Source organism: Acipenser ruthenus, chromosome 20, assembly GCF_902713425.1.
Source record: "Acipenser ruthenus chromosome 20, fAciRut3.2 maternal haplotype, whole genome shotgun sequence".
Taxonomy (NCBI): domain Eukaryota; kingdom Metazoa; phylum Chordata; class Actinopteri; order Acipenseriformes; family Acipenseridae; genus Acipenser; species Acipenser ruthenus.
The window spans coordinates 29,173,912-29,199,212 of NC_081208.1; the positions used below are offsets into that span (position 1 = coordinate 29,173,912).

At 40.9% G+C, this 25,301-nt stretch overlaps 1 protein-coding gene across 1 annotated transcript in view; it reads left to right on the plus strand.

Annotated features, from left to right (window-relative positions):
• The window catches only part of LOC117425956 (hydrocephalus-inducing protein-like), a 78,674-nt gene that overhangs the window by 30,798 nt on the left and 22,575 nt on the right, over window positions 1–25,301 (plus strand). Inside the window, exons 18-44 of the mRNA XM_034043296.3 lie at window positions 364–516; window positions 8,484–8,722; window positions 9,018–9,273; window positions 9,817–9,960; window positions 11,488–11,631; window positions 12,095–12,408; window positions 14,629–14,730; window positions 15,266–15,416; window positions 16,393–16,503; window positions 16,718–16,927; window positions 17,200–17,340; window positions 17,477–17,654; window positions 17,765–17,895; window positions 18,085–18,215; window positions 18,466–18,602; window positions 19,089–19,216; window positions 19,576–19,770; window positions 20,200–20,349; window positions 20,440–20,679; window positions 20,836–20,980; window positions 21,147–21,302; window positions 21,468–21,641; window positions 22,204–22,377; window positions 23,016–23,242; window positions 23,810–23,947; window positions 24,335–24,518; window positions 24,785–24,926. Of these exons, the coding sequence (XP_033899187.3) occupies window positions 364–516; window positions 8,484–8,722; window positions 9,018–9,273; window positions 9,817–9,960; window positions 11,488–11,631; window positions 12,095–12,408; window positions 14,629–14,730; window positions 15,266–15,416; window positions 16,393–16,503; window positions 16,718–16,927; window positions 17,200–17,340; window positions 17,477–17,654; window positions 17,765–17,895; window positions 18,085–18,215; window positions 18,466–18,602; window positions 19,089–19,216; window positions 19,576–19,770; window positions 20,200–20,349; window positions 20,440–20,679; window positions 20,836–20,980; window positions 21,147–21,302; window positions 21,468–21,641; window positions 22,204–22,377; window positions 23,016–23,242; window positions 23,810–23,947; window positions 24,335–24,518; window positions 24,785–24,926 (4,595 nt within the window). The remainder of the gene's footprint in view (window positions 1–363; window positions 517–8,483; window positions 8,723–9,017; window positions 9,274–9,816; window positions 9,961–11,487; window positions 11,632–12,094; window positions 12,409–14,628; window positions 14,731–15,265; window positions 15,417–16,392; window positions 16,504–16,717; window positions 16,928–17,199; window positions 17,341–17,476; window positions 17,655–17,764; window positions 17,896–18,084; window positions 18,216–18,465; window positions 18,603–19,088; window positions 19,217–19,575; window positions 19,771–20,199; window positions 20,350–20,439; window positions 20,680–20,835; window positions 20,981–21,146; window positions 21,303–21,467; window positions 21,642–22,203; window positions 22,378–23,015; window positions 23,243–23,809; window positions 23,948–24,334; window positions 24,519–24,784; window positions 24,927–25,301) is intronic.

Consider the following 25,301-nt stretch of genomic DNA (forward strand, 5'->3'; position numbering starts at 1 on the left):
CACAGAGCATGAGAAATAGAACATCTTGAAAAAGTCAGGAGCCAGTATCAAATTTAACAAAAAGAGTTTTGCGGTTATTTATATAACAATGAAGAGGGACAAGACAGCTGTACCAGCCTCTCGCAGCAATGAAGTAGAAAATCAGTATCCAGTACCATCTGTACTGTAGGAAAGTTAAAATAATAAGTTTAGTACCACATGTTGGACAACAAACAAGGCATAGAAATAAGTTTGTCTTCAAAGTGTTCATTTCAAGTGTGAATAATAACGCTTCAAATGAAAACGAATTTAGCCAGAATATCCAGTTTATTTTGCATGTCTGTATACCCCCCTGAATTGACTGTCCCTTTCCCACATTCCCAGGAGGTGCTCCTGTCCTGCATGGGAGAAGGACCTGTAGTTCATGTCAGTTGCATAGATGTGGATTTTGGCAACATCCCAGTACTGACAGACGTATCCAGGACACTGCAGCTGTCTAACCAGTGCCCAATCCCAGCCCACTTCCTGGCACAAATGGTGAGTATTTCAATCGTAGAACCAAGGGACATACTCTTAATCGTTAGCAAGTATAAGCATGTATTTAATTACTTGTGGGTTCACTGTAATTCTTTGCTAGACTAAGCTCAATAATTTACTTGGGGATCTTCTATAATTCAAGCCTCAATATAAACTAATTTATATTGGTAGTGAATGATCTAATTAATTAATCTACTTCATTCTGTATATTTATAGTGGAAGCTGTGTAATATTGGCAGGTTGGATATGGGACTAAACTTTACAGGATGACCCCTTGTGGAGCTACTCCCAGTCTCTGCTTTCACCCGCAGTATAAACATTCAAGTATGGTGCCTGCACCTAGTCCATTATTCCGAAAACTGTTTTTCCATAACATTCATTTTCTCTATAGGCTGCAATTGGCTGAACATCTAGATGTTTTCTGCTATTGTTTTACACCATGATCTCCTAGGTCCTGGTCTTGGAACTAAGTCTCTGTTAGATTTGTAACGTATATCCACTTGCCGAAAAGCAAAGATCGCTGTTTATTTCTGATTAATATCATCTTTTTAACATAAGCTTCTTTTCTACTTTAAGGCAATTTATTAGTCTTGAATTTATTTATTTATTTATTTATGTATTTATTTATTTATAGCATTTATATAGCTTTTTTATATATACTTTTATACAAAAGTATCACAAAGCATTCTACAGTACATAGCAGAAAAAAAGAACAAACCACAATACATTTGTATAGCATGTCACACATGCAGCTGCCACAGTAAGACCATTTAAATAATATATTTAAATAACAGTATACACATAATACAAAAGCAGCAATTTTAAAGTTACATTAAAACCCACTAAGATAAGAAAGCCATTTTATAAAAGTGCGTTTTTAGTCTTGACTTGAAAACTGTAACGGTCCCAGCTTCCCTGACAAATGAAGGCAGAGCATCCCATAATTGAAGGGCTCTACAAGGAAAAGCCCTACCTCCCGTGTTGCTTTTGTTGACCCTAGGAATAGCCAGAAGCCCAGCATCCTGTGATCTCAGAGTGCGGTTTGGAAGGTACAGGGTCAGTAACTCAAGCAAATAACTAGGTGCTAATCCATTCAGGGCCTTGTAAATTAACAACAATTCTATACTGCACAGGGAGCCAGTGTAAAGAGGCCAAAACAGGGGTAATATGTTGACTTTTCCTGGTTTTAGTCAGAATTCTAGTGGCAGTATTTTGAACAAGCTGCAAGCGGGATACCACACGTTTTGGGACACCAGAAAATAGTGCATTACAATAATCAATTCTAGATGAAACAAAGGCATTCATTAGTTTGGCTATATTTCTCAAATGTGGGTATTAATAACACCAAGAACATTTTTAATAGTTTTGTAGGACTAAGATTAAGAGAGCATGTAGTAGCTCTCGTATGTCGAACTAGCTCTGTCAGTTCCTGCAAGGTAATCAAAGAAAAAGCCCCCATAGTAGCCTTTTTAGGTGCAGCTGGTAAAATTGTGCTCCTTAATTGATGGTTTCTGTGGATCCAACAGGTAGTAGACCTGAGAGAATAATTCTGCATCTTAACTTGTTTAGAATCTTAGATATTCTGTTCCTTATGTCACAAATGCTCAGACTTGGGATTATTAAGTGTTCTGTAGTAGATTAAAATACACCCATCCACCCCCGCCATTTTTTTTCTATTATTGCTATTTTATACAAGTTGTTATGTCTCCCAGTGCTCAGTTTAATTTTGATTTTTATTATTAAAAATGTTCACATTCTGTTCTTGGAGTTAATCTACTTTTGTAATTTACATGCAGAGATTCTACAATTGATTTAATCTTGTTCAGATGCTTCTATTATACCTAAAAAATCTAATAGATTCTGCATGCAGAATACAGTATTGAATAGATTTGCATATAAACAGACCAGCTGGTACAACAAGTGATTTATGTGTCCCAAAGAGGGTAGAGATTAGTTTTAGTTTGAGATTTCAGAATTTTTTCGCTATTTTAGAGATTACCTTTATCTTGGAGGCAGTGTGGTATAATCATGTAAAGTAAAGGACTATGAGCTTGGAGGCCATGGGTTTAAACCTTGGGCAAGTTATTTGGTGTCCTTGTGACTAAGTTCCACACCATTGCCTCAGGTTTGTTGATGTTGATTCACTGTAGTAGGGCTGTGCAAGGTGAATTATTTCTAAATATACATTTAAAAAAGCAAAAGCTCTCTGCATTTTTTAAATTCCAAAGTGATTCACACTTCTGTTTACTTAATTGGCTTAAAAGCACTGGTCCAGACCACTCAATGATGGTAGGATACTAACCAGCACATTGCAGAGCTGGGCTATCATCCTGAGAATCATTGATCCAAGTTTGTATTTTGTAATTTATCACAAATACTATTTAAAGATTGAGAGGATGGGGTTTGAATGTAGAAGATGGAGATCTGAAATCAATAAGGATGATATATTGACACTTAGTAGTGGTCCAGACTGTGTTGACAATGTTGTTGTTGACAGTGCTTGACAAAGTGTTAAGGCTGATTCATACTTCAGTGGTGGGACCGTCGCTGAGGGTGTTTTCCAGTCTCTCTAGTCCATATCTCTCCCCTACAGTGCCACCAGTGATTTCCAACTAATTGCTTCACTGAAAGCTCTTGAGCCCTAATTATACGGGGGTTTTTTTAGTTTTTGTTTTTTGAGGAACTTGGAAAGCTCAGTGACATTTTGCTTTGCTTACGCCGATGTTTATACCAGATAAGTCAGAGCTGTCCGTATTGACAAGATAGACTAATTCACAGTTTTCAGGGTTTTTTTTTTTTTTTCAATCAAAATGTTAATTTGTTATAGCTGCCTGGCAAGAAAATGACATTACAATTTAATCAGAGTTCATTTTTTTTCCCTTTCTTAATAATCTGTGCTTCTATAATGGTCTAACACAATTTTTTCTTCTTTGCGACTGGCAAGGAAATGTAAAAGATGAAGTGAGAACCCTGATACTAGTGTACTCCCGGATTTAAAAAGAAGCCCTTAAATGATGCAGTTTAAAGCAATGAAGAGAATAAAACAATTGTGATGCATGCCTGATCAGATTATTTAAATCTCACTCTGTTAGGTGTTCAGCCAGATATCTGTTGTTACCTTTCCAGACATGTGTCCCTGGTTTTCTTGGTTCAGTCTTGCCCAGAACAGCTTTTGACTCACTTAAAGTTTAGGATGTTGCTGAATACTGTAAATTAACTGGCCAACAATATATTTTTTTTTAAAAAACTAGCATTTTAGAAGAAAGGGATACATCATATAATGAAAAATAAATAAATAAATAAGAAAGCCAGACAAGAATGTACTTGGCAAACAACAGATTACTGTTTAATTATGTATAAAGGGTTTTGAAATATATACATTTTAAACATATTGGGGCAATTTTCATCCTGTGCATAGAGCAGTTCTCCTACCTAAAAGATGACATCTCTTACTCAATAAGAGACACCTGTGAGTGTCTCATTACTGTAGTCTGTAAAGTTTGCTGCAATCTGTCTAGAGGCTCCAAAATAAGCAATTAGCATGTCTGCTTGATTTGATAGTCAGCCAAGATAATAAAAAATGTTGTTAATTAGTACACTCTACAGTAACATAAGCTCACAGCGGCACGATGTTTACAGCTTTGTTCTAAAGGAGGCCATTCGTTGTAAAATGACTTTCGCAGGGTTTATAAGCATCACTACAGAGGTGACCTATCACTCACAGAGTGCCTTGTGACTTCTCTCACAGTGCATTTAAAAAAACAGTTTGTTTTAAAATATTTTTTAGGTATATGTGCTCCTAATGTGTACAGCTAGCTACTGACCTGATGGCACGGTTGTAAATCCTTTTTTTTTTTCTTTTTTTTTTTTAAATAAATTTAGTAGTTACTAGTTAGTTTTTTGTTATTTTCTCCCCAATTTAGTAGTGTCCAATTATTTTGTTTAGCTCAGCTCACCGCTACCACCCCTGTGCTGACTTGGGAGGGGCGAAGACTAACACGCTGTCCTCCGAAACATGTGCTGTTAGTCGCCCGCTTTTTTACACACTGCAGACTCACCATGCAGCCACCCAGAGCTACAGCGTCGGAGGACAACGCAGCACTGGGCAGCTTACAGGCAAGCCCGCAGGCACCCGGCCAGACCACAGGGTTCGCTGGTGCGCGGTGAGCAGAGGACACCCCTGCCAATCTAACCCTCCCTCCCCTGGGCGGCGCTCGGCCAATTGTGCACTGCCCCTCCCGGGAGCCCAGTCGGCAAAGGAATAGCCTGGACTTGAACAGGTGACGTCCAGACTATAGGGCACATCCTGCACTCTACGCGAGTGCTTTTACTGGATGCGCCACTCTGGAGCCCCTATAAAGTCTAAACCTAATACATGAATTTACTAGTCCATTTAGGTAATTACGTTTTATCGGTAGGACCTCTCATACTCTCATTCAAAATATGTGAACATACCATATAATGTTTTTTGGGGTAGATTTCTAGGAAGGATTGAAACTTATGATAGAGTCATTGAAGATGTTAAGGACTGGATATTGCTAGATTTATATTCCAATTTAAAACGGGAACATGAATAGTGAAAGACCATGCAGGGTGCTGTGAGAGTTAAGGCCTTCAGCAGTAGTCTGCAGATTCCCAACCTAGCCTTTATATCAAGGAAGAACTGGTAGGAAAAACGTTTGTGATTACATTTATAATTACAGTAAAGTTCAGCTGAGTGAAGGAACCCGGCACAGCTGGAAATCTTGTGGTGTTCTATTCATTTTCAATCAGTCCTTCCTGAAATGGCAATTGAAATTGGATGTATTGGAAGGATACACATAGCACATATTTATAGAAGTGTATAGTTTTATGGTACTTGAAACCGACCTGTTAAAATCATCAACACTTGGATATCAAATTACCTAATGTATCCCACATTAATTTGAGGAATGAGGGGTGAAGTGCATAATTTGAGTTGTATTGAACAGCGATGCTATCAGACAGACTTGCCTTACTATCATTGGGTGGTTATAGGAGGCTCTGTACGAATTACTCATTTTATTGCATGAATTGAAAACCACGCAGGTTACTGTAGCACTCAATATGCAAAACCTAAAAAGAATCACTGGCATGATTGTGCTTACCTGGCCTCATCAGCATATCTCTCATTAATCTGGCCCTTAGCGGAGCCTGGAGAGAATAAATACTGTGCTAGGAAATCTCCCTCCTTCTGAATTTAAAAAGAAAGAATTGGAGGCAAATTGCTCAAAGCTGTGGGGATCTAAAATGGGCTGTGCGTAGGTGGATGGCAAACTTGTTTACCATTTGTTCTGCAGCGATGTAAAAATTAGAATAAGTATCTCTTTTTTAAATCTCATTTCATGAATTATTTTAAATGTATGCATTAGGGTAGGAAAAGCCAGGCTGAAATATGACATGTTATCTTTCATAGTGTCCTGGCGATGGTACAGCAGATTAGAAGCAACACATCGTTCATGCAATTAAATCACTTTGTTGTTCTCTGTTGCTTTTAAAACCATCTGTTTGTGTCTATTCCCAATAGGAAATTTAAAAAAGAAGTGTTAAAGAGAGATGTTTTTTCACATTAATAGTGTATCATATAAATGGGCCATTTTTTGCGAGTTCTGTGTATGAAAAAATAAATAAATCTATAGATTTAGTGTTTAGGAACCCTAGCTTAGAGTTTACTGTATGGAATAACCTGAAATGTCCTGAAGGTGAGACTATGGGCAATTATTGCTACTAAGCATATTGTAGGAACAATTCAATAATTGATAACTTAATGTTTATCTGGGTTGATTAGTTCTCTTATTAATAATATTTAATTAACGTGTTAAAAAGCTTCAGGATTTACTATGAACACACATTCATGCACAGACACAAGGAATAGCAGTATTTTGTTAAGTACACAAATAATAAACAGAAATCAGAAAAGTCAGAAAGTAAATGTCTTAGCACAAAACACAATTTAAAAACTGTCACTGCACTCATGCTTGACTAGCAGGCAATTGAAATATGACACCGCCTGTTTCCTCACACACAAACTGCAGCGCATGAGCAAGCTGTGACTAGCAAGTCACTCGCTCACGCCCACATACAATCACAGCCTCAACTGAGATGATGCAGACAAGCTCATTAATGGTATATAGATGAAGTATATGGCAAGTTTACTTTTAAAGAAATTCTTTAAATCTGAGGTAGATTACTTATACTTACTTCTTCAAGTTTCACTAAAAGTTAATTCACACGCAAAGTGTGCAAACTAAATAATTAACAGTTCAATTCTATTTGAATGTGTTACCATTAATTAATTTAGTTCCATGAAAGGAAAATGCAACTGGAATTATACTCAAAGGTTCCTTGAAGCTTACACTTTTGGTCTGCTGGCTTGGAAACTCAATCTGTTGAAGTGTCTAGTACAAAAACTCTCCTCTCCGCAATGAAGTCTTCAATCCTACATTGGATCAAACTCGGCAACAAAGCTTTCAATTCTCGATAGAATCAACAAACAGCTGCAAACAAAGTCTTCAGTCCTCGGTATAGGATCCACAACAGCTCCCGTCCGCTCTGTCCTCTTCCCTGAATCTTTTAACTACGCAGGTAGCAGGGCACAGTTTCTTTTGGATACTGTGGCTTTAAGTGTACAGCAGACCGAGACTGGTTTGTCTGATAAGTCTGTGTAAGTTTTACGGCAGTCCTTCAGCCGTGCCTCAGTCTCATTGCTTGTGGTTGTTGACTCGCTAGCAGCTTGCTTCCTCCTCTTGGGTCAGTTTTCAGGCAGAGTTCCGTCTTGGTTCAGTTTTTAGGCAGTGTCCCAGAGTTGCAGCTTTGTTAGCAGAGTGACAGCACCTTGTTTAGCATTCGATGTGGAGCACAAAATGTTCAGTTTTGCTTGGATATTTATATTTTTTTTCACTCTGCTAAATACCACTTTCATGAGATCATTTGTGTATCTTGCCTTTTTTTAAACTCACAGTCCTTCGATGTTTTAATGTCCTTTTCCACTGGGACATTAAAACACTGATGTCTTCCTTGCATCAAAATGATTGTTGTTGCACATGTGAATTATCTGTACATAATTCAACTGTCCGCTCAGCCTAATCCAGTTCAGGCGCCGGTCCTCTAATCAGTAGGTCACATAGTTCAGAATGTCTGCCAGGAACTAAGGGACTCTTTTTCTTACGACACAGCAGTTTCATCAATTAGTCCAGTTATATCATTAATACACGTTCATGTATTATCATATTCAGGGAATATGTCCCACAATATATTGGCACATTTATATTGGCTGCCTCTCCATATTGCCGTCAGTGCATTCTGTATTCAACAGAGCTTTCCTGCACAGGCGTGCAGTAAATTCTTATTAGAAAATGCGGCGTGCAACAACAAATATAGGCGTGGGAAGCCATTTTCCCAGTTATTACTTCAATGTCTTTGCAAGTGACTGATCTGCCCTTTGGATCAGATAAGGCTCTTTTGCTTGCTTTTGCTTCCCTGTGCGGGCTGCAGGCTCTCCTGTTCAATAGCTGATTGCTTAGCAAACATGGGCTCCCAAAGCATTTTGAAAGCTGTCTCCCCTTTGAATCTAGGGCAGCTTGCTCGGAAGAAATAGAAACCTAAACGTGAGCCTCAAGGGTTGCTATTGCTTCGAAATGCAATGCAGATAATCCATATAAGCAAGTGTTTAGTGTTGGGGTTAAGAGGGCATGTGCCTCCAGTCTATGATGTTTAGATGTACAGTGTGTTTTAGTACTCTTGAGGCTTTGTCTGTCCGGAGGCTAGGGGAATCCTGTTCACTTAGAGTAAATGGTCATGGAGACTAATGCTGCTGCCACATCTGACGATGTGATATGGACACTGAAGGCAGTATGCCTGTATATAATCTAAAATGATGTTTGAGTGTTACTATAATTGCCAGGGAATGGTGCCGGTAGCAAAGTCCTCTGTTGTTTGAACCCCTTCAGGTCCGCAGCAACTCGCACTGGCGATTGGAGCCCAGTGAGGGGGTGGTCCCTCCAGACGGGGAGACGGAGATCAGACTTGTGGCGAACTTAGACGACACGTTGCGCTTCCAGAACAAGATACACCTGGTGATTGAGAACAGTCAAACACACACCATTCCAGTCATGGCCACTGGAACTGGCACAACCATTGTAACGGATAGACACTTCGCTCCTGAACTCAGTCTGGGGGCTCGTTTCAGGTAGGGTTTCTCTGCTGTACCTCTTTGGTTTCTACATTAGCTAGCAGATTCCAACACATTATCTTCATTAAAAACAAGTCTTCTTTCCTTTTATTTCCCATTGTCAGAAAGCAGCACCTCAGTGTTGCTTTGAAATAAAGCATATTCAAGAATATACATTCAAGCATGTGCTTAACAGCTAAAACAGCTCATTATAGTTATTTGTAATGTGAACAATGTACCGTGGTCATAGACAGGGAGCTGTCATCCTGCTTACAGTGTCTCTAAATCTCCTTGTTCACGTCTCCTATTACAGCTCAGGGTCCTGCCAGTACCACTTCAAGCTAACCAACATGGGGAGGCGCTGCCACCAGCTGTACTGGATGACGGAGGGGTTCCCCCAGTTCCGCAGGCGTGGGCAGATACCCCTGGGCAGAACACAGGGCAGCAAACTGAAGAACACCGTGCCAGAGCCACCCAGCCCAGTCTTCAAGCTGCACCCTTTGAGAACAGAGCTGCACCCGGGGCAGTCTGTCGACATGGTGCTAGAGGGATCGTCTGACACCCCTAAGGTATTCATCTGCTTTATTAATATAAGAGGATCATCAGTCTGAAGCTGGTATGGCACAGGCGCTCCAAAGACAATCAAGGAAGTATGCTTCCCTCCTGCCCAGGTGGAGGGGCGATCCCTCGTCCCATTTATCCAGCTTGGCTTCACCCTTGCAAGACTGACAGTACAATTATGATGTGACATTGTGCAATAGAGATACAGCACATAGTGAGCTGTGATCGGCTGAGAATGTATCATGTAAACAAGTTGCAAACCACTGCTAATGTTTCCAATGCTGCCAAACATGACTGCAAGACTTTATTGATTTGACTGTGAGGTTTTATTTGGTGTGAAAATAGCTACAAAAATAAATCAAAGCTGTACCATACTGTATCTCGGATCCTTGCACAAATCTTGAACACTATCCTATTTTCAGTGCTTCCAGATAATGTATTTTCAGATTGCCCTATAAATGCGTCTCAACAGAAAGATATCCTATGCTCAGGGTTTCGTCCTTATCTCCTTCTGCAGGCCTGTGACCTGTCTTTATCTCACACACACACAGGTAGTAAAGGAAACGCTGATATGCCAGGCCATCATTGGGAAACAGTCTGGGAAGGAGCGGATCATGAAAGTGGATGTCACATGTGAGTTCATCGCACCTGTCCTGGACATTTCAAACAAACAGCTGAGCTTCTGTGTGGAAAAGGTGAGAGTTTCACAGAGTTTATTGAAGTTGCACTTGCATATAACTGTTTCATTTAATGTTTTTTTTTTTTATGTATTTTATTTTAATCTTTATTTTACTAGAAAGTCATATTGCAATAGAGCAACCAGCCTTGACCTCTATGGTGTGAAGTCATCTACCTCACAGCTTCTTCACTGGATATCTGATGAAAATCCATTGCCCTCTCTGTTGCTTCTGTCATCTTTATTTATTCCCTTCATCTTACAGGAGCTCACCAGGCAGTGTATTTCTCCACTGGAATTCAGTCTCTCTCACTCTTTTACTCATTTATAATATTAGCGAAGAAAGAATAATTACAGGAGTCTCCAGGTCATTTTAATGAAATGGTGCCCACTGATTTTCTGTCTCCTCTTTAATTTGTATGCGAGCCCTATATCGCTAAAGCTGTCTACTGCAGACAGCTGCTTTCAGGCCGCTTGCCAAGCCGTGTGTCAAAACTTAACATGCAAATTTATTTCTATGGCATTCTTTTATCTGAGGCTGCCCCATTCATCTCTGTGCTGACAGCTTGCTGTTTGATTTAAGGGACGCGAGCGAGGTAGTGCTATCTCGGATAAATAGCTAGACTGGTTCTTTGCACTTAAAAAGCTTTGTAGATCAGCCAGCATCTGCTGCAGAATTTCATTCCAATTTTTTTAATTAATTCAGAGATGCCTTTACACATGTAACAATGGAACAATCTGAATTTGTTAAAGTCAAGGTATAACTACCGTATGAAATCAAACCTCCTCCAAGGGGGCTGCTTAAATGAGACTCTTGGGTTTGGTAAATTCAAATGTGAATTTTAAAGGGGAGTTGATTTTAGCCATAATATTGATACTTATTTTTCTCACCTTCAACAGCAGCATCAATTCCTATGGTTATACCTGCTATCAAAGCTCAAAACCTATTCACAAAGCTTAGTCATGAGTTATTGAAAGAAAGTTTGTATAAAATAGTTTGATTTTCATGAACCTCCTCTTTTTTCATGAATAATTGTTACATATTTTAAAAAACTCACTTGCTGAATGTGATGCTGAACATGATACACTTTCACAGCAGTGTGCACATTAGATAAGCAGCTGTTTCTATCTGCAAGACAGCACATAGCAGCTGTCGGTACAGGCTGTGTGTAGACCAATCATGATTGTAACGTTTCAAAAATCATCATAATGCTTTCAGGAAAAGACTTCTGAAGTAGTGACACAAATTACATAATAATATTCTGAAAAAGCCGAAAGGAATATTTCAATAGAGCACCCTCATGTATTGAGCATTGCACTTAACTTTTTACAAGATCCCCAGACTTGATTAATAGGAGTGTTACACGTTTTGTGTTATGGACACATGTGTCACAGAGTTTCAGCCTTGGAGAATGTTAAACGCTTATTAAACGTTTTATGTACAGTATGTTTGGTTTGATCATGTCGTTAATCATTCTGGATTTTTAGTGAGACCTGAAGCTGAACCTAGTGAATAATGTCTGTGATCATCATGCCTCTCTTCCAGGGGCCCACTAATGTGCTGGTTCCTCAGTACAAGTCTGTCCTGCTGAAAAACGTCTCCTCGCTGCCACTCAACATGCAGCTGACCTTAGAGGAACCCTTCTCTATCTGTGACAAGCAAGGAGACCTCAGCCTTTCCACGTCAAAGGTACAGATTTTCAGATTTCAGGACTGCCTGATTCATGAGTTGAATTGAATAGTCATCCAGATTGAGGATAAGCTTTTCTTCACTTTCATTGTAAATAGCTGTATTTTTTTTATAAGGGCCGATCTAAAAAAATCTAGATTTTTGGGCAGACAGATGAGAAACATAAGGAGGCTGTGTGGTCCAGTGGTTAAAGAAAAGGGGTTGTAACCAGGAGGTCCCCGGTTCAAATCCCACCTCAGCCACTGACTCATTGTGTGACCCTGAGCAAGTCACTTAACCTCCTTGTGCTCCGTCTTTCGGGTGAGACGTAGTTGTAAGTGACTCTGCAGCTGATGCATAGTTCACACACCCTAGTCTCTGTAAGTTGCCTTGGATAAAGGCGTCTACTAAATAAACAAATAATTCAATATAGGTGATATCTCCCCTAAAGTCTTTATATTACTCCTCCACCTCTTTCCCCTAGACACTTATGCTGAGTGTGGGTGAGGAGGTGGAGCTGTGGGTCCAGTTTGAGCCCTCTTACCGGAAGGACTGCTACTCGCGGGTGGTGGAGGAGTGTTTGGTATTCCAGTACCTCGAGCACCCACAGAAAGACTACATATCCCTGCACGGGGAGGTCCACTTCCCCAACCTGCACTTCTCCAGCATGGAGGTCGACTTCGGCTGCATCCTCAACGACACTGAGGTCCTGAGGACCGTGGACATGTCCAACTGCAGCCCCCTTCCTGTCAAATATCGCTGGTCCTTCCTGGTAGACGACTGGGAGAACAAGATCAGGTAAGAATATCAGTCTTAAGGAATAGATTCAGTCAAAACACACTGTGCCATTTTATGATCTGCATTATTTTCCCATTCCCTGTTCTTTGGTGACATTCAATATCATTTTCCATATGTGTTAGCAAATTGATTGGCACCATAAAACAGGAGAGGTAGCACAGGTATTTTTGAGCAGAGAGACTAATACATGGACGAAGGCTATATTTACATCCTGAGCCATTCTAAAAAAGGTATAATACCACAGTGGTGACGTCAAAAAGTGATAATTCCTCTAGAGGAAAATATATGTGAACTTTGACTCATTCGGCTCCTCGACCATCACTTTCAATTCAAACACAAAATGTCTCGTTTTCACTCGACAACACCAACAGTACAGAAATGTTCATTAATGATCAACAAAATGAGAATATGTTAAAAAAAAAAAAAGATGTAAAGCTGGTACATTTGTATCTCAGAGAAACTGAACGGATAACGACACAGAACGTCCGTACAGCACTGAAAAACACTATTTAAAAAAAAAAAAGAATTGTAATGCTGAACCTCGTCTTCTTTATTATTAGCATCACAAGGGTATCCATGTATTATACAAAACAACAGATGGGCCTCTTCAGTGAGTTACAGGAAAACAATTCCATCTTGGGATTCTGTGATAGTTTATAAACTACTCGACCTCCGGTCTTGTAATTCACAACGTCACAGAAACCCTGGGTGAAATGATTATCCTGTAACTCACTGAAGCCCATCTTTTATTTTTTTATATATATATATATAAAACAGTGTTCACAAGAAACTGAATTAAAGAAACTACTTTAGACAACAGTTCACTCCTTTTTTTATATATATATATATATAAAACAGTGTTCACAAGAAACGGAATTAAAGAAACTACTTTAGACAACAGTTCACTCCTGTTGACAGTAAATGTGTCACATCCTCTGCGTCATAATTTAATGTGAAAATGGCAGATCAAAATTCAGATACCAGGAAATACTAGGCAACAAATTAATGGAGTGTTTACTACATTTATTTCTCTACTGTATGTTTGCCTTTCAAATTAATTTGAAAGGCAAACCCTGTTGGTTAGAGACCTTTTTTTATCAGTTTTCCCAAGAGCAGTCACAAATGCCATCTCTTCAAAACAGACCTGTGGTATGATTTTAAATGCGTCCAATATACATAGACACTTTGCATTTGTCAATCAGCAGCAAAGAAAGCATTTACGACTGAGACTCTGCAACAAGTCATGCCAGCAAGCACACTTTACTTTAGTGAATGTGTCTGAAGTGACCTTGAATGTGTCAGAAGTGACTTTGCACAACTGGAGTTTCACACCTGAGCAGGTTCGCGTTGGAAAAGCGATTGAATCATAAAAAGGAAAGCATGTTGACTTCAGGCTTGTTAACCAGAGCACAGTGCATGAATGCAGGGACCTGCATGCTTGTGTGGGACTAACACACATACACACACGACAGACACCCTGTACTGTGCTGGTGCTTTGCAAAACAGCTCTGCTGGTAAAGTATTGCAGTTGAACATAACCCAGTACTTCTGGGAAGGTCTTCCATCTATGAAAGGTTTATGAAGACGTATACTGTACTTCTAAACCCTCTTGATTTTCGATATTAAAATGAAGTACTTTTTTTCAGAGAGTTGTAGTTTTTATAATGTTACCTGGAGCACAGTTTTAGATTCCCTCAGGCTAAATCATTTTGATTTGGTAAAAAAAAAGTGATCCTGGATTCTTAAAATAAATAAATAAATAAAAGACCTATTATCATTTCCCAATAAGCAGCTGTCTGACTCCTGTTCGAGCAGTTTTTATTTTAAGTCAATGCAAAGGTACAGGGAAGGAGATTTAATTATTTGCACTTTTAATTTCCCACTGCAAAAAATCGACAGAGCAAGGGCCTCCCTCATCAATGTGGAGTGTAGTATATACATCTTTTTCATGTGTTGTTTTTCCTTTTTGTAATTGAAATATCTGCTAGCTGATTACATTGACAAATTAGTTGTTGATGAAAATGTAGATAAATATAGATAAGGCTGCAGCAGAACTCATTTGTATAAGTGTGCACAAATACATACTGTACAACTGTAAATAGATTTTAAAAATACAAGTAAAAATAACACAATAGGATTAGAAAGATGTAGAATAAGCAAAGCACTGGATTTATCTGCATTGTTGATGACTTGGTATTTCTCACCATTTACTATCCCCAGGTGTCAGAAACAAGGCATGTTTGCCCAAACCGAGGAAAAGACAGAGGAGCAGGGGGAAGAGAAAATGAGGGGTGGTGATGATGCCATAACAGATTCAAACAGGTCAGGAGATTGTGTTCACCCCAGTCTGCTAGTATGGGAATATCACATAATGACAGAAATGGGTCTAGAATTTATGTATTGACTTTGTTATATAATTTAAAGGTAACATAAAGCCTGGTCCAATGTGTAACTTCAGAATAAACATTTTGAAGCTTGTAAGTGATAAGAGGTGAACACATCGTTCTCTAAGGTGCTGAAGCTACATACAAGGAGAAATGCTCTTCTGTTGTGTGACCTGTATCAGATTTTGTTAGGAATTTTACACACAACAGTGCCACCTGCTGATTTTAAACCAGTTTACTTGGTTTATAAACATTTGTTCACACATCTTCAGTGGTAAATCAAAGAGCCGTTCACACATCTATGTTTATTAAAATGTTATTTATTGTAAATATATTGACAGAGGGAAAGGTGCATTGCGACAATAACAGGACTAGAGGAACAGAATGGTTAAGTGTGTATTGAGTTCTGAAGAAGTGATAATGGAATGCAGGTTTACTCAAAGAAATGACTGATTTTATAATTTTATTTTTAGAGAGATCGAGGTTCCCAAACTGACCTTTGCCTATGCAGAAGAGGAGGCAGATGCGGTAGAGAAGACTGATGAAGAGAACGAGAGAAGAGAGGGCGCGGGTTCCCCTAAAGACCTCTTGCCTTGTCTTAGCGCCCACAGCCTGATGAGAGAGGTACTGGACCTGCACCTTTAGATGTCATATACATTTGATCTATGTGGTGTTTCTTACATCTGCCAGTGGCAGAGTGGTGCTGGGAGATATGTTAATAAGTTATTGGTTGCACTGTAGTTTGCCTTATTTACTTGGAGGTTAGACATGATTCAGAGAGTAAACTTTTTCCATGTAAAAAAGTCACCATAATGTAATGACAGAAACAGAAAATGATACAAAGGGAATCTAAACAAAAATAATTCTTTTGATAAGATACCTATTTCTGGTCACTGGTCACCTCGCTACAAAAAGGATAGTAGTTCTGGTCACCTCACTACAAAAAGGATATTGCTGCTCTAGAAAGAGTGCAAAGATGAGCGACCAGAATTATTCCGGGTTTAAAAGGCATGGCATATGCAGACAGGCTTATTGAATCTATTCAGTCTTGAACAAAGAAGACTACATGGTGTTCTGATTCAAGCATTCAAAATTCTAAAAGGTATTGACAATGTCCACCCAAGGGACTTTTTCGACCTGAAAAAAGAAACAAGGACCAGGAGTCACAAATGGAGATTAGATAAAGGGGCATTCAGAACAGAAAATAGGAGGCACTTTTTTACACACAGAGTCTGGAACCAACTCCCCAGTAATGTTGTTGAAGCTGACACCCTGGGATCCTTCAAGAAGCTGCTTGATGAGATTCTGGGATCAATAAGCTACTAACATCCAAACGAGCAAGATGGGCCGAATGGCCTCCTCTCGTTTGTAAACTTTCTTATGTTCTCATGATATATCACACTCATATCAAGTTGATCTCCAAGGACAGGTTGGATAATTGAATGACTGCATTATTCTTGATTGCTGTATAACAGGTCAATTAATAAGTATTTTTTTTTCTATTATAGATTATAAAGTGAAACATTATAGATAGTCAAATACAAACAACTTTATTGCTCCAGTGTGAGTTGTGTTTTGTTTTTGTTTTTTTTAACTTCAGCCTGTAGGTTCAAGGGGAGCAGACAGACTGTCTCTATCTTACAGCCAGGATTTCACAAGCATGCCACTATACGAGCATCAGGAGGAACATCACACCACTGGTGTGGAAGAGGTAAGATCCAGTACCTTGTTTTATATCAAGGGTATTCGTTACGTCTGGGTAATTCAGAGAAAGTGAAGTGGATCAGCCTGGCACCAGATTACTTCAAGTCCTGCTGTTGCAGACACACATTGTGTTCATTGTAAGGACTGTACTGTATAGATGTCAGTATTAGGTCATGCTCAGTGACCTGGCTTTGAAGGTGTGGCTTCCCTCCCTTTGGCAGGTGTTTGATATTTTGCCGCTCTACGGGATCCTGCAGCCCAACGAGACCCAGCAGGTCGATTTCACGTTCTACGGCCACGCAGATATCAGCGGCCAGGTGCTGGCTCTGTGCGAGGTGGAGGGGGGGCCCACCTATGAAATCACACTGAAGGGAGAAGCATCGCTGGTCAGATACGCCTTCGACAGGAAGGAGATAGACTATGGGCAGCTGGTACAAATGTTTCTTTACTTTTTACCAGCAGTGGATATTTTCTTGTTGTGTTACTACTGAAGTATAATAATGCCTTTTAAAACATGTACATTAACATGGTAATTTACTCTTATTTAAATATTAAATAAAGCTGGATTACAGCATTCCCAGAAAAGTCTAATAAACAGAATTCAGCCCTTGCTTCAGCCATTGCTTCAGCCATTGCTTCAGATTCTGCCGTATGTTTGACGAGCTCTGTTGCTTGTATCTCTGCCACTTGTATCTCTGTCCAGCTGTTTGACCACGTGGCAGAAGCTGAGATCACACTGAAGAACACAGGGAAGGTTGGTTTTGAGTTCAGCACACTCAGTGTCCAGCTGGACTCCTCTCCCAACAATCCTCAACCTGGACTCCCACTGGTCATCCCCTCTTCGGTGGGTATAAGGAGCAGTCAAGCCTCAGGAAAATGGATTCATTCCATCAGCGTGCTAAAAGGCCCAACATATCACTTCAAACAGCTTGCTTCATTGTGTTTGTTTCCTTCACTACCATCAATCTTTTTCTATGCAGGGCTTTATTGAGGCTAATTCAGAACAAACGCTGTCCGTGTTTTATCTTCCTGGGGTTCCAGAGCATTTCCACAAGTACTTTGAGATACAGGTGTCCTACTTTGAACCAGATAGCATCTCTGTGAGGGGAGAGGGCATTTTCCCCAGGATCTACCTGGATCTGCCCAGAAATATTACAAGTAGGGTTTAACAGTTGTCTGTTAGTTTCTGGTTTAAACAAGTCCTACACGTTTTATCACCGTTTACATGTTTTTGCTACCCCCCTCCCCCACCTCTTCCCCCTCTGTAGGTAACAAGTGGTACAGCGCAATGCTAAAAGAGGCAAGGGGATCTCTGGAGAGAGAGACATGGAAGGAGGAGACGTACAGCCGGCCAGGGACAATGACAGGGGACCAGTCTGCAGAGGACTACATCCCATCTGTGAGTAACAAACATACAGAGTCATTATGTGATTCTAGCACTGGAGCAATATAATGGTTACTGCTTGACAGTCAAAAAATGTGGTTTTGTAAGCTTCCTACAGTACCTAATGTGCACCTAGATATATAAGTTATGCAATAATAACTGAAGAGCTTGCGGTAACATTTCCTGTTTGCCTCGTGTGTCCAGTATGACTCCCTGCTCCAGATGGAAGTGGAGCGTTTGCTGATGAAGGAACATGCCCTGGAACAGGAGGGCCTCATCTCTTCCTGCAGCGAAGACTCCAACCCCATCCAGCGATGGCGCAAGAAGCTGTCCAGGTAACCAATTACCGCTAATCAAACGGGTTGTACTTACTCTGATATGATTACAGTACACATTGTGTCTTTATTAGGACGCCACAATTCTGTTGTCAGATCATTTTTACATGCATTAAGTGGAGGGTGATTATTATTCTTATCACCCAGAGGGCCTGTCGTGTCAGCAGTAAAAGAGTGTAAATTGCCAGGAAAGAAATGGTTTCTAATGCCTTTCCCGCTAGATCATTCTTGTCTTGTGCTTTTAATCCAGATGCTGCTTAGCCGAGTACACCCTGGACTTTGGCTATGTGATTCATGGCAATGTGTGCACTCACATCGTTAAGGTGACCAACACAGGGCCTCTCCCTGTTTCCTTCCATGCAGACAGACGCAACCTCGCTATCAACGGTAAGGGGTGGACTTATCCTCGGGTGTGGGCTCGGACTTCATTGCTGAAATGTATTATTATTATTATTATTATTTGTTTTTGTTTAGCAGACGCCTTTATCCAGGCGACTTACAGAGACTAGGGTGTGTGAACTATGCATCAGCTGCAGAATCACTTACTACGTCTCACCCTAAAGACGGAGCACAAGGAGGTTAAGTGACTTGCTCAGAATCACACAATGAGTCAGTGGCTGAGGTGGGATTTGAACCAGGGACCTCTTGGTTATATGCCCTTTTCTTTAACCACTGGACCACACAACCTCCTGAATCCAGCAAGTTGTTCACATGTTATAAGAGTCACAGGCTTTCATAAAAACAAACATCCGTCCATACAAGAAAATGTATTAACACAATACGCTGCAGGTTTGTGCACATAATGAAATGCCAGGAGGGTAATGCTCAAAAATCTTTCCTAGATAAAGTGGTGATATTTTTTTTTTCTTCCAGGTTTCAGCACAGAACTAGACAGGGTGAAGAACCTTCCCTACTGTGAGACAGAAACGTTTGAAGTGAGGTTCGATCCCCGAGGGGCCAATCTCAACCTGGGAGAGATCGATGCACTGATGCCAATACAGGTGGGCATGTGACCATAAGGGGCTCAGTGGTTGGCAGGAGTTCAAGACCTGGTTTCATCTTGCTGCAAACTATTCATTCTGCATGAAATCTGCATGTTCTGTGCTGTCCTTGTTACAACCAGAAATTACTACAAAGACACGCATTTTACGAAATAAAACAAGCAATAGTTATATATGGAAACAGCAAAGTCTGTATTTTGTGGCATATACATATTGTATCTAAATACACACTGCAAATATAAGTGGTAAATATACATGAATGTATTTACTTCTTTGTATTATTAGTAGGTTGTGATAATACCTTGCACCTTGCAAGTTTGAAGAAATGCCAACATATCTTTGTTACCTGTGTTCTCCAGGTTTTGGGAGGGCCGACGATCCATGTCCGGTTGCTTGCTGTCGTGACCATGCCGTCCCTCACTGTCTCCACTGATAAACTGGAGTTTGGCACAGTACAATGTGGGCAGTGCCAAGTGATGACAGTACAGCTTTACAACCACCTGCAGGTCACCTGTGAATGGGCAGTCAAAGAGGGGGAAAAGACCAAGAAAAAGGTAAATAGCAGGATCCCCCCAACAAGAACACTTTTCACTGTCTGTATCAACATCCATAGATATCCAGTAAAGCCAGTTTGACTGCAGTGCTCCCTCTTCATTTCGCTGTGGCATACACATCAAAAAGAAAAAGTGAAATATTGTAAACAGTGACTTAGTGGAAGGCCTTATACAGGTAAATATATGACTTCTAGAATTTACTGTCAATGTGGCATAACAGTAAATTCACCAAATTAATGACTTATCGAATCGGGGGGGCACTGTATTACATACAATGTATTTTGTATCCATCATAATCATTGTATTGCAAAAGACAAGCAAGTTTGACTTTTTTTTCTCCCATTCATGTCCTATGATGTGCAGTTCCTGTAAAGAACACATGTACTGTACTGCTGTTTTATTCTATTGGTTGTTTTGTGTGTCAAACAGATTGACAAGTACATACCCCTCCACCTGCGACGCAAGGCAAGACAGGAGTTGAAGGCTGAACCTCTAGTGTTTGAAATGCTGCCCGCTTCTGGAGTGCTGCTGCCAGGAGAGCGAATCAACGTCCAGGTCAAATTCAGTCCTGCAGAAGAGGTAGAGACCACTTGACCTGCCATTTATTTTGATGAAAAAATGATTTCTTTGTTGCCATTAAATGCAAATTACTTTTTTTTTTTTTCCAAGAAACTATACAGTCAGCGCCTTGCTCTGTGCATTTCCCAGAGCAGCCACCGGGTGATGCTGTTGGCCCAGGGCAAGGGTCTAGAGCTGCGGCTTGATTTCAGCCCCACTGTGCTGGAGTTCGGGCCGATCCTGCCCCAGAACAATGGTGACGATGTGGATGTGCTGGTGAAGAATCCGTGCGCTTTCCCCATTGAATTCTACGCCCTGGAGTATGACAAGCAGTACCTGGAGGAGGAAAAGGTGAGACCCTCCTTCATTCCCTTTAGCTTGTATTATCCCCTGGGCACTAAGGCACTCTGAGTCATGACCTAGAAATCAGACCTAGGAATACTTTGTCAAACAGCACAGGATAGTAGGAAACTTTCTCTGACACACTTTGAATTGACCCCAATTCAGATTCTGCGGAAGATTAAGGGGTACGATTGTCACAACAACATTCTCTTACCCCCCCGGGCCCCAGGGGAGAAGCTGCCCTCTGAAATCCTGGAGTACTTTGAGGAGCTAAGGAGAGTGAGAGAGGAGCAGCCCAAGCAGGAAGGAGGTAAACCAGTTCAATTCCACATGACACTTTCTGTTTATAGACACCAGGGCTGCTGCTGAATCAGCCAACACAATCAAATGGGTTCATTAGGCTCAGGAATCTATTGGAAAGGAAAATGGGATTGTTTTGAAGGTGCAGTTAACAGGCAGGCTGATTTGGTCCCCAGGCTCAAAAAAGGAGGAAGAAGACAGAAGTGTGCCTGAGCAAGGGGAGAGGCGAGACCTAACTGGTGCCCCCAGTCTGGAGGAGAGTGACACCCAGCGGCCAACAGACACCCAGAGTGAGGAGGCAGACGTGGAGATGAGGGTGGAAAGAGCTTCAGGTATTGCATTCAAAACAAGCTAAGTAAACCAAAACTTAATGATCATGATGATATACTTTTTGATATGTAGAATTTTCAGTAAAAATAAACCACAGTAAGTCATAGCGTTCCAGACATTTCCAGCAAAGTTATGTTTTTTGGGTTTTTTTTTTTTCCCTCCAAAAGACACAAAGGCAGCGGTTACTGAAAGCAGCAGCAGTATTGGAGTGGGAGATTTGGATACGACCCCGGTCTCAAAGGTCATAGCCAAGCACATGGGCATTGACCTCTCCCCAGAGGGCCTCGCTGCCAGGAACAGGAGAGGCATTGCCATCATAGTGCACGGTGCCCCTCTGTCAGGTAAGGTTTGCAGCAATGCATCATCCATAAGCAGAACAATGAGGTTGCAGTGATGTAACTTTGGTTTCAAAAGTGTGTGTGGGAGGGGGGGGGGGGGGCAGTTTCTGTAGCTGGGGTATATAGTAATACAATTAAAAATAAACGTTCATTTCATTCAGATTGGTGTCTTTTTGCGGTCGTGAACTCCCTCTTCGGAGGACCGGGCTATTCACAGTCACTCTGCGACAATATGATTCCAATGTTCAAATAGAAAATATTTTGATAGTATTGAGATCATGGACATCTGAAATGGTATCACGATCGTCCCCCACGTCCCTCTTGTAAATTATGCCTATGACAGGTTGTGTACTAAACAGACGGCAGAACTGTTAGAATTAGCATCTTTGAATCGCAGGTCTTCGCTTTGATTTATGCCTGGGTTCATTCTTATAGGACAGGAGTATGCGGGAGAACTGTAGTGGCAGACAAGCCACCTGTCAGCTGTCACCTTTCAAGTTTACTCCGCCAACCAAATGCAGTGTATACATTTTCTTTTTTTCTTTTTTGTTTTTTTTTTTAACAGGGAAAACCAGTACGGCAGTGACCCTGGCGAAGCACTATGGCACTCCCTGTTTGAACATTGACAGCATGGTACTGGAAGCTGTCTCAAATGGGAACAGCCCCGTCGGTCTGCGGGCTCGAGAGCTGTGTGCCAGGGCTGCTGTGGAGCAAGCACAGAGGAAAGCAGAGGATGCTGGTGAGTGCACATTTCCTGTATTACAATGCCTGCAAAACAAAATCTGCCCTTCGCCAAGGGACTTTGCACAGAGCACAGGCTACAATTCAGCAGTTAATTTATTATAATTTGAAAGTCTCCAGGATGCTTTTACAACATGCATCTCAAAATAGCTGGATTGCAGCCTGCATTCTGGGATTGATCACAAGTTGAAAGGCAGGTAAATACTCTAAGGTATTAATGGCAGCAGGATAAGAAAATTATTGCTTCATATTTTGTATAAAGGCCTATTAAAGCACAGATGTCTGCACTGATTTTGTATTTTTATTTTATTTTTTTAAATGTATTTATGTGTTGATTTTTTTTTAAATTTTTATTCTGTTATGAGTTGGATTCACTCACAGGATGTTCATGAATAAAACAGTGACAGATGTCTCTCCTCTCTGAAAATGTGCATTTACTTTTGCACTTGCTTCAAAAAAGACCCTGTGCTATTTATATCCAGATGACTTGACATGCTAAATATATAAATCCTCATGCAATGCAAAACTACAAAATGCTTTCTAGAGGAACATCTTTGGATTTGCCGCTACAGACGGTCCTTGAAGCAGTTTGTGACTGTGAATGATGAGTAATGGTTTGCATTTGTTCCTGATCAGCTGCAGAGGCAGCAGCAGCAGCAGCAGGGGCTCAGGCTCCTGGCTTCCTCAGCGTCGAGGCAGTTACCAAACACACAGCAGAGGGCAGCCAGACCAGCGAGGGCAAACAGGGGCCTCACTCCTCTATCTCCACCCGCAACAAAGCCAGCACCGTGGGGGGCAAAGGAAAAACAGAGAGCTCCCACACCCACAAACAGCAAACCTCCGAGCACATCGCTGTCTCACAGGTACTGTGCATGAAGCTGCTGGCTGTGGCCCTTTCACTGTATACTGAATACATCTTCTCCTGGCTATCTAGATATTTATTAAAATCATCAATCCACACATTGCCTCATCTCAGAAGTGCATTATTATATTTGCACCAACAGGGATTTAGATGTCAGCACCCGTTTTCCCAAAACACATTTTAATTCGGTTGTTTTTTATGATTAGATTTTTTAATAGGAAAAAAGAAAAAACTTCTACAATTAAATACCTGCTATACACTATGCAGGGTGTTGATAGGGGGAGTTAAAACACTTCTAAAAGCTCAGAGGACCATAGATGATTACATGACATATTACAGATATTTATGTCATATGCTTTCATGTGAATTTGAATTCTGCTTTTTATGTAAAAAGAACATTAAAATGAAATGCTGTAGCATGTTGGCTTGCCTTGTTGGAAATCCTTTGGTCCACTTGAGCTGGAAATGGATTGTATTGTAGTTTGTCTGGTATGTGCTGTGGCTTTAGTGAATCTACTCCACCTCTTATTCTCACCTGTTATTTGAGTCCCTGATGTTTGTGTTGCAGAGCCTCAGTGTCCCTGTCCCTGCAGGGCTGCCTCAGCGCAGGCTGAGTGTCAGTGCCAGTGTGGCAGGAGAGTTGGGGCTCCTGAGCTGCACCCTGCCTGAAGAGCTGCTGGTGGATATTCTGACCGAGAGGCTGCAGGTACAGTACAAGTTTGAAAGGTGACGGGGGAGAAATCTGTAGGGGAAGAGTCTGCATCTTCACCAGCAAATAAAGACTAATACTGACCAAGACCCTCACTGGCCAAGCACCTTCGGGATTCCAGACCGGAGCTGCTTGAGGGGGTACAGCAGTGGTGAACTCTGCAGTGTGTCCAGGGGCTATGCCACAGCTCACAGGATAAACAACAGTTGTTTATGATGTGGAGAAACCCCATCCCCTTAAACCCAAACCTGATTTTGTTACTGTTCCTAAATCCATCTGTTCTTTACATTTTCCCATGTGAGTGCTATAAAGACCCATGCATCATTCACAATGTCAGAGCGTCCTGTTGTGTATTCTGACTGTTACCTTTCTCTCTCTCCTCAGCTTAATGACTGTCACCGGGGAGTGGTGTTTGACAGCCTGGAGACCCTTTACTCCCGCTCAATGACAAGCACTCTCCATGCCATCCTGAAAGCTCTCAACAACCGCCGGTACATCTACCTGATCAACCTCAAGCACGACTACGCAGCCTTCAAAGCCAGGGAAAAAGCCCAGACAGAGGAGGAAGGTAAGGCCAGCTAAAGGGGGGATGTAAGGTCATGCTGATTTATAAAACAATGTAGTTTCTGCTTTTGTGGCTTAGAAGTTAGTGTACTTTTTTTTTTTTTTTAAAGAAATTGCATTATCTCTCCTCACATAAATACATTTTGAATTTTACGATAACCCAGGCATAATCCATTTAAAAGCATTACATGCCTTTCAATTATAAATAGGCAATGCTAAAGATGTTCAGGGCGTTACCTTTACCATTTCAAATCTGCTTTTCGCTCTCAGAGCGATTGCTGAAGGAGAGTATTGAGAGGGAAAAGGTGCATATGGAGGAGATGGATGAGGAGGAGTATGATGCGCTTTCAGATGAAGAGAGAGCCAGGATCGACCGCAGGCGTTTGGATGAGATACGAGAACGCAAGCGCAGGTGAGCACACCGCACAGGTTCCTTCACGGAGTACAAGCTCTGCTGTATGGCATCTCTCTGTAAAAGCACCATGATAGTCATTTCATTACACCCAAACTTCTGTAACTGCTTTCACTGCTAATATGTGCTAACAGCATTTCATTTCTATTGTATGACACATGCAACACTTTCAGTTACAGGCCCATTCTACGTTATGTGTGTTTCAGTTTGGAGCACACCCTCCTAAATTGTAGTGTAGGCTGAAAACATGGTGGAACATATATTGTTTTAAGTTATATAGCCAAAAGCTTCTTAAAGGACTACTTAATTACAATTTTTAAAAACATAAGGAGTGATTTCCAGAGTCCTTAATGTTGCAGTAACAATATATAATGT